This window comes from Penaeus chinensis, chromosome 24, assembly GCF_019202785.1.
Source record: "Penaeus chinensis breed Huanghai No. 1 chromosome 24, ASM1920278v2, whole genome shotgun sequence".
Lineage (NCBI taxonomy): Eukaryota > Metazoa > Arthropoda > Malacostraca > Decapoda > Penaeidae > Penaeus > Penaeus chinensis.
This window is the reverse complement of record NC_061842.1, coordinates 33499763-33509762: the sequence shown is the minus strand read 5'-3', so window position 1 is coordinate 33509762 and position 10000 is coordinate 33499763. Positions and strand designations below refer to the sequence as shown.

General features: G+C 35.5%; 1 protein-coding gene across 3 annotated transcripts in view; it reads left to right on the top strand.

The window, feature by feature from the left end:
• LOC125037724 (proclotting enzyme-like) overlaps nucleotides 1-6401 on the top strand; it is a 9498-nt gene extending 3097 nt beyond the window's left edge. For 2 of the 3 annotated variants that reach the window (XM_047630916.1, XM_047630915.1), the window contains exons 5-13: nucleotides 281-381; nucleotides 714-835; nucleotides 989-1042; nucleotides 2347-2533; nucleotides 3648-3765; nucleotides 4445-4580; nucleotides 5618-5727; nucleotides 5842-5928; nucleotides 6139-6401. In XM_047630916.1, the coding sequence (XP_047486872.1) occupies nucleotides 281-381; nucleotides 714-835; nucleotides 989-1042; nucleotides 2347-2533; nucleotides 3648-3765; nucleotides 4445-4580; nucleotides 5618-5727; nucleotides 5842-5928; nucleotides 6139-6258 (1035 nt within the window). In that variant the 3' untranslated portion in view covers nucleotides 6259-6401. The remainder of the gene's footprint in view (nucleotides 1-280; nucleotides 382-713; nucleotides 836-988; nucleotides 1043-2346; nucleotides 2534-3647; nucleotides 3766-4444; nucleotides 4581-5617; nucleotides 5728-5841; nucleotides 5929-6138) is intronic. The other variant, XM_047630917.1, reaches the window with a different exon arrangement.
• The last annotated feature ends 3599 nt before the right edge of the window (nucleotides 6402-10000 follow it).

Genomic DNA, 10000 nt, shown 5'->3' with positions numbered 1-10000 from the left:
CCCTCAAATTAGTGTGGTGTTTTTTGTCACCAATTGATATGCTATTTTTATTTCCAAATTAAGCTGAAAGGTATGGATTAGTATATGTAGTATACTTTGTTACTGTATCCTCAAATTAGTGTGGTATTTTTTGTCACTAATTGGTATGCTAGAAGAATTTCTCCCCTTAATTATTCCTATTTATCTATATTTTTTCTATTACTTCCTTGTGTCAATTGCTTTTCTTATGCTGTGTGATAACACCTGTCTTTTCTTCTCCCCCCCCCCCCCATGTATGTAGCCAAAGGGAAAAGCGAAGCTGGAATTGGTTTGCAAAAAGTTCAGTCTCTCGGATTGCAAACAAGAACATTTTGTCGTTGATGACCAAGACTCCGAGGACACGTGAGTCTTGAATTGTGACTGTTGATGTTTTGCTTGTGAATCATTGTCGTCTATGTGCCTGCATCTCCTCCTAAATGCTTTCAGATTTGTTTAGCCCACAAATATCTACAGCTATATTTTCAAATCACATAATCACTTTTGTACTGACGATTCTTTACTTTGTTTAGTCTCAAACTAGCCAGCCCAAATCTACATATAACTCGCCTTTGGATAATTCAAGTGACCCTTCAGTTTACTTTCTAGGGAAAAAAATGCAATAGGTACAGTACCGCATGGAAATTGGTAAACATATAACACGCTTTGGGTTGATATAACTCTTCTCCTTTTTTTAGGTATTGTGGTAACGAAAGACCGAGCAAGAGAACGGGGTTAGACTACTTGCATCTCACGTACAGGAAAACCGGTGACATCAGCGATAAGCCAAATATCTTGTGTACAGTCAAAGGCGTTAAAGGTGGGTACAAAAGCTCGCCATTAATAGTGTATAAAAGAAAAAGGAGAGAGACACATTGCTAAAACAGAGACCATGAAAAGATATCTGAATGTATCAAATGAATCAAACTCAAAATATTAGCTTAAAATCGTAATATAACTCTTCTACTTACAGCTTCTGGCGGAGGAGGGGGGAGTAGTGGAACACAGGCGTCAGGATGTGAAAAAGGTGGGAAAAGTACTTGTTGATTTTGCGTTATTATTATTAATGTTATTACCATTATTATTGAATGCAGATCATGTTAACTGTACGTATACATGTTAACTTGTATTTATCAAAAAAGTACCGACGTCCGTTTTTGTTTTCATATAGCAAAATTATTATAACTTATGACGTATTCTTGACACATAATGCATAGTATATTAATACATTAAGAACCCCCGCGATTGCGGATCCCAATATATGCAATATGCAGTATTTTTCACGTAAATTAGTAATTTAGAGCTCCATGAATGAAACCCCAACCCGAACCAAAGATTGTTTAATATATATGTATTATATTTGCATGTAGATTGTGAGAGTAACCTATACCTTTCAGCTTACCCTCAGTTATAAAATGTAAGTTGATGATGATAATAATAATAATAATAATAATAATAATAATAATAATAATAATAATAATAATAATAATAATAATAATAATAATAATAATAGTAATAGTGATAGTAATAGTAATAGCAATAGTAGTAATATTAATAGTAATAATAATAGTAATAGTAATAGTAATAGTAATAATAATAATAATAATAATAATAATAATAATAATAATAATAATAATAATAATAATAATAATAATGATAATGATAATGATAATAATCATAATCATAATCATAATCATAATCATGATCATGATAATACAGAGCATGGAAAAGTCTCTGACAGGGTATGGCTCAAACTTGAAACGCTATTCAAAAATGGAAAGCAAAATTAAAATATTGAACCTCTAGTGCTCTCTTAGAAGGGGTGATCACTGGCTACTGCAATCATTAGTCTGATATATAGCTGTATGTTTTCTTTCCCTTATGTCAAATTTATGGCTTCAATAGTTCATCAGGGAGGTTAATCAATGCGCCAATTCAACTGTTCATTTATTTTAAAGACCTGAGAAGGAAGCTATGTACACCTTTGGGGATACTGGCCATAGGGACATCAACAAACTTGGGCATAGGCATCAGTAATATGTAAAACAACGCTAGGTGTTCAGTTAACAGCCTGAAGTTTCCTAGGCAATATTTACACATAATGTTCTCAGAGACTGCAGAAAACTGTATAGTGCCGGACAATATATATAATATTATCTAATTAATAAGTAATTTGTGTTATTGGTCACTTCAGCAATGCCACATGAATTTAAAAAAGTACTATCAATTTTCCCTTTACTATTTATAACCTTATCACACAAGGCGCACGTTCTTCTTTTTCTCTAATTATAAACAAAAGAGTACATATTCGGATACCGTGCACATTTCCAGTGTGTGGGAAGGCTTCAGAAAGTGCTGGGGCGTCAAAGATCGTGGGCGGGGAAGCATCGACTCCCGGAGAATACCCCTGGATGGTTTTTCTGTCCATCATTGATGGCGATTTATCCTACCTCTGCGGTGGATCCATCCTCACGACATCTCACATTATAACGGCAGCCCACTGTGTCGATTATGATAGGTAAGCTTTTGGTTTGGGATTGAACGGGTTGTGTCACAGTGATAATAATTACGAGACCTCACTGATGCTGGTATAGTGACGTCTGTCGGTGGGTGGTGGTTTGGGTGTGTTCTAGCATTTCTGAGTCTCAGCACCTAATTTTAGATCCCTTGAATCTGCATCCCTAATCTAGGTATTCCTCTCAGAAAAAAAAAGCTTTAGTAACGTTTACCCGTGTGATAAACCATGGTTCTTCTTTCAAGGGTGTTTATTCAGTGTATTACAGTTAGGTCCAGCCAATTTCTGCTTACTTACTGCAACAGTGGAGAATTAAAAAAAACACCGATTTGGTTTTTGAGTTGCCAAAAACCTTGAATACCAAAGTATTCACAATAGAGTAAAATTGGCTATGCATGTTAGACGCCTAAGATGACAGTAAAAGGTAGAACCCCTAGTAGCAAGTTTATGCACAAAACACGGTACATCATCACTTTCAGAAAGTTACGTTTATCCGTCTTTCCTACGTTCTTTCTTCCTTTCCTTTGTTCATTTGTTCACCTACTTATTCCCTTTCCCTATTTCTGTGTGTTTGGCCGAACCAGACACATCACTGGCTTTATCATGCACTACTGGTTTCCCTGAATTTTCTGTCTCAGACTGTCAGGATTCTACTATAACTCTTCTACTGCACCTGTGTCATCGTCCATTAAACAAATTTCGTCCGGAAAAAGATGCAGATCTGAGATTGTTTTTTTGTCGATCCCTCATGAGAAAATGTAGCATTAGTCACTCAAGCTTTACCGCATTCTTCTGAGATTCACATTTGGTTCAGAACGATCTCCCTTAAAACTACACCAAATTTTATTCATTTGTCGATAAGAATAGTTGACTGATACTAAGGAACCGATTTAAAAATGATAAAAGTGGAACAAACCATCACTTTTAAATTCCCTGGGTTTTAAAAGTAAAACAGGTCTTGATAAATATATCTCTATAACACTGCTCCAACATTTGGGCGATCGCATGTCAAAATCATGTGTTCATGTATTGATATATGTGTATCTGTTCATCTGTATATCTATCTGTAGATGATTATTCCATGATCAATAAAGTATATCCCTTAAATTCCCTACAGTCCACAAGTAATAGTGGTAGCAGGCGAGCACAATGTAAACAAAGAAGACGAAACTATCACACAAATCATTCGTGGTAAAAAAATCACGATGCATCCGAAGTTCAACTCAAAGACCCAGGTAAGTCTGTATACGTCTTTGGGGGAGGGTGCCGGGTGACCGTCAAGCCTGGTTTGGGAAGGCTTGAAACGGTGAGTGTTATTGCATGTAACATTTTCTGGGCATGGCAGTTTAGACGAACAATGGTATGCCCGAGGGATACATGTGCAGTTAGAGAAAAAAAAAAAAAAAAAAAAATATCGTTACCTTTACTTGCGTTCAGTGAGGAACTGAACGCTTCTCTCTGCTAACACATGATTACGGTGCTAACCACCTTGCCTCGCTATTCCGAACCACATCGTCGATTTTTCATATTAGTTTATGCAAAGGGTAACGATACTTATTTTTCTGACTGTACATGACTTAAATACTAATTTTAGCTTGGCAGTGTCATGTCCTGTATTATGAAACTGGTTCGTTTTCACTTTCGGGACTAAGAAACCTATATGAAATATTTTTATGATGTGTTTGGTAGCTTTACATATAACACTACCATTTAAGTTTACAGTGTGTATCATAATTCTGCACATTTTACACACTGACACTGGCCTTGGCAAGAATAATATCCTTAACTAGTGTAATCGGTATAATACATAACTTCCCATTTAATAATGGATGCAAAATCAAAATAGCGAATGGAATAATTCGACATTACGAATGAAAATAAAACCCAGTAATATGACAGTATATATCTTCACAGGCCAACGATATTGCTATAATCACACTGAAATCGTCTCTGGAATGGACCGAGAATGTCGGACCCATTTGCCTGCCACCTGATAATACCTTCGAAAATAGGAAGGCAGTCATAATAGGATGGGGATTGTTAGACTACCGTAAGTATGGAGTTTGTGTATATATATTTTTTTTTCGCTCAGGAAGATAGTATGCTTGATTGTCTTTTCTGGGTAGCATTGGTACAGAAAATCATGTACCACTGCTTACTTTGTGTGGGAAAAAAAGGAAATGTGTAGGTAGTCTTTTGAATACACTGTGTCTATTAAAGAACTCGTGTTTTTTGTGTATCAGGTTAAGCACTATATCAAACACTCTGTGGCTAATGCGTAATTCCTTAAACTGAGGTAACTGACTTTAGGGGCAACTTTCTGTTATCATTTATACTATCAATTCAGGTGCCCCAAACAAAAGGATTTTTTTTTTCTTTTTATGAATTCTGAACAAATGGCAGAAATAACAGCAAACCCAAGTTCCGGGGTGGAGTGAAGAGTGACAATCAATAAGCTTTTTGTTAAGTGACCCCATGTTACCCCACAAGGCAGTTTTGTTTTTATGTGCTATGCCATTTCCTTTCATGATTCCTTAATATATTTGATTTTCCCTGTGAACTTGCATTAAATGTAAGACTTTAATAATAAACATGCAAAATCGGGCATTACGTACTCTATTTTGTTGTGTTTTTTTTGTTTTTTTTTGTCTTAATTCGTGTCAGAAATAAGCAGCAATTACTAGTCTTCAGCTTTTCGGTTCTTTTAAAGTGTGACATTTGATTTAAAAAAAAAAAATAAACCTCTTTACATTGTTAAGCTAACTTTGTCCTTGCACTAGCAGTTACAGAAACAGACATGGTAATTAGCATAACTTGAAGCATTCACTATATCGTCATTGTTTTGTTTTATTTAGTTATTTAGTTATTTATTTTATTCGTTTTATTTATTTATTGTTATTATTATTTTTTATTCACGCTCTCTTCACTCATCACTTTATCAGTCGTTTGCTTTTATCATTGTATATTCTAACTCGTTATTAAAACACACAGAATTATCGTTGGTAACAGGTTTTGTTCCTCTACAGCAGGTTGGTAGCGTCTCGTTGCCTATTGCATTAGATTTAATATTTCGTTTTTGTTTCTTAGCGGGGTCAACGTTTCCGGATGAATTACAGGAAGCGGCAGTCACTGTGTCCGACCATAAGGAGTGTAAGGAGAGTTATGCATTCTCGAACTTCCCTGTTACTGATAAACATGTAAGTAACCCTTAAAATTACACAGATGGATATGCCAGTTGGGTGCTGCAATATCAGACATGCAACACAATTCTTGGAGAATTCTGACGAGACAGTTTATTTTCTCTCCTCAAGATTTGCGCTGCCGATCCTGGAAGGGACTCTTGCAGGGGCGACTCTGGGGGTCCCCTGATGACGAAAGAAAACGGAGTGTGGGTGCTGGTGAGTTATTACGTATTTTGCAACGTTTTCTCTTCTCGGTTTAGTTCTTCTCAGTGAGATAAAGTGGGACAAACGACGGTTCGTTTTAATATTGCAAGCAATGATTACGTGTAATAATGTTAACAAACTGTGGTGATGTGAACGCACTATTATACATTGTCTATATAACCTCTCGCACTCAAAATACAATCACTGACTTCCATCCCACAGCTCGGTTTGTCAAGTTTCAGCACATTGGAATGTGCTACTGAAGGGTTCCCTGGCGTGTACACTCGCGTCTCTTCCTACAGTCAATGGATACTCAGTAAAATCTCTTCCGGATCTTGTTAGTGCGTGTTGGCGATGCATCGTGACTTAGAAGACGAAAATGTAAACCTCTTTTCGTTTTTTTTTTGGGTCAGATAAAAAAAAAAAAAAAAGAAATAGTAAAAAGAACGTAAAATGCAAGGAATATAAACCTCATACCCATCTCAGAGTTTGTTTCTGTTTACCTGTGTGTGTGCTGCAGATTTATAGTGCGAATGGGACGATTTGAGCCAAACAGATTATAAATGTAAGTTTATCATGCACGACAAGAACTAGCTTCAAACAAATAATGTCGCACTGTTTCCGAATTATTGTTTTCTCACTTATTTCGCCCGAATGCGATTATCGTTTTCACTTGCAAATTTTCTGCTGGTTCATTTTGCTCAAATCATAAGCTATAATTGATAATTACTATATTAATGCAAAACAAATATGAAACGATTTGAAAAGTCGATATGAAGAGAATTTGGCATACAATAATTGGTAAAAGTCTTTCTTGTATTTATTATTTACAAAATACTAAATAGTACGTACTTGCCTGTCTGTTTACATAAGTGAGTTATCTGCTAATATACAGGTTCCGTGGTTCTTAAAAGACCAGTTTCCGTGGTGCCATCGAAAATACAACGGGGACTAAAGCCAAACTACCATTCTGTTTCCTTCTCTGTATGAATGACAGAAATGAGGGTCTCTTGGTACACCTCAGAATAATCTCATGAGATACCGAGAATTTTTTTTTTTTTTTAATTTGTTGCATTCCCTTGTGGTTCAACAACAACAACAATATCAACAAAAGAACCAGATAGATATCTACAACAGGATAAAAGGTCTAAATATCAGAACGCCTGGAATGAGGAGAGAAAAACATCCTTGCACGATAGCTATGGATTTGATATATCTTATCATAAATAAATATCTTATATGTTGGACACTAGACGGTAGTCTGTATATGATAATTGGTAAATACAAATATATTTTGATTATCACGTCAGTTGATTGTTTTGATGACTGATACAAGACATTATGTATATCTGCATAATCTCAAATGTTTGGATGGTAATAAGAGTTGATTTTCAACTTCTGCGTGGTATTTTAGATAATTTGCTTACTTGTGCATGGCAATTGTATTTGATTTCCAACTTCTGGGTGGTAACCTGGATCTGATAGATGCCTGGGCAACGGGCACTTTATCACATAGCAAGTTCTGACTCAAAGGATTCCAATAATGACTAAAAACGTGGATAGTGCATAAACTAAAACAAAAGAGAAAATAATACAAATTGAAGAGGAATAAACGTGTTTATGCAAGACATAAACATAAGACATAATCCATAAATCAGTGAGGAAAAGTAGACATGCAAAAAACCTTTATAGTCTGTGCATGCATGACCACTGATAAATGTAAGCGGTGGTCATTAAATTCCCAGATGAGCATTGCAAAGAAAAATAGACTTGCATCTATACTGAATTGCCTTGAACTCCCTCAAAATAATCTCTGGGCACCAAGACCTTAAGAATCCCTACTGCTCAGTCTAAAGCTCCACGAATCCTGTCCCTTGAGCTTTATTTTCAGCTTCAGGAAACAAAACAAAACAAAACAGGCAATACATATGTTAAATAAAGTGGATTGAAAATAAGGGTCACATTGTTTAGTGAAGATTAAGTTGGTTTCAAACACAAAGACATACACAAACACAGGGATATACACAAACACGAGCACAAAGACACAGAAACACAAACACACGCCCACATAAACAAACATACATAAACGTTTACCATTGTAAGTAAAATAACTATGATCACTATTTCGTTATAAAATGTTTGGTTATTTTTTACTTTATTTTTTTTTTATTTATTATTATTTTTTTTTTCACAGAACCAACATTCATGTACCAAGAACGACGATTTTTTTTTCTCTAAGCTGCAAAGATTAAGTGATTTTTCCTTATTATTCTCATTGTTTTGTCACTTCCTAAATTAGCATGGATAATATTTTGCAGAATTCTTTATATTTCATTCTGTTTCTAGTTACTGTCAAAGTAATTGTATTGATTATTAGAAATAATATTAATGTTACAAGGTATGTAACATGTATGCATGCATGGTTTATTTTGTATAGAAGATATCAAAATTAAACTTATGTAAGTTAGATGCACTAATGGTACAGGCGTTCATATACACAACCGCAGATGCACATATAAAACACACACACACACACACACACACACACACACACACACACACACACACACACACACACACACACACACACACACACATACACACACACACACACACAAACACGGCCCATAAACAAACACAAACACAAACCCACACACAAAAACATAAAAATAAACACACACACAAAATCACCTTAAGATACGTTCTTCATTAGTGTACCAAAAACCGAGATATTTGTTTACGATAAAGGCAAAAAAAAAAATTAAGAATTCCTTTTCGGAAGCAAATTGGTGTTGTCGAAGTTACCATGAAAAGTTGGGTCAAAATTGAAAGGCAGAGGCATCATCTATAACGATATATTGATAAAGTTTAAAGCTACTTGGAATATTTTGAAGATTCTTATGGCCGTTAGTCCTTCGTGGAAAAGTTGATCAGAAGGAGAAGAAAATTATTAGGAACATTGAATAATGATAATAATAATGAATGTATACATGAATGGACAGAGTACGGAGAAGATAAGTAAATAAATAAGTAAATTATGTACACACACACACACACAGACACACACACACACACACACACACACACACACACACACACACACACACATATATATATATATATATATATATATATATATATACCACACACACACACACACACACACACACACACACACACACACACACACACACACACACACACACACACACAAACATACACGCACACACACACACACACACATATATATATATATATATATGTATATGAATGTATGGATGTATGTATATTTATATATGTATGTATCTCTAAACATCAACCAGGTATCAATCAAAGTAATGCTGAACAGCCGCGAACCTTCTTACTTGTATCATCACCGAGAGAGAAAGGAAAAAGACCCAATGCTTACAAGCCTTGCTAAGACGTCCCTATAAGCCTTTAGACAGACGAACTCGACACGAGAAACATACAGGTCCTGTGCAAACGACCTTTTCTCCAAACAGTATATCCGCGAAAGGGAACACGACGCTACGCACTGGACACTGCATATGCAAAGTGGAATATATGTCACTTACCACCCTGTCTCTTCAGACTGTCCCCAAAGCCTCGACCTTAATCTGATCGACCCCTTTGATGCGTCATGTTATATGTTCTTGATCTTTGCTTCTGAGGATTGTTCCTTGACGCGATTTCGTTAGGGATTTGCGGTGAATTTTTCGATAGAAGGTTGCGTGTGTGTATATATATATATATATATATATGTATATATAGACACATATATCCGTGTATATACTTATACATACATACATATATTCATACATATATACATACATACATGTATATATATATATGTTTATAGTTGAATATGTGTATATCTACCTATCTATCTTACTATCTGTGATAAAAATGCACATTCATGCCCTAATCATTCACAACAATTCTTGACAACTATCACCCCAGCCACAGCCACATTCCCCCAAGAAGAAAGTCATTAAACCACCCCATAATTAAATCAAAGGCCTCGCAATTCGCACGTCCCAGGTCGTCGCCGAAGCAGGTCTCAATCTATTGGAAAACGTTCAAA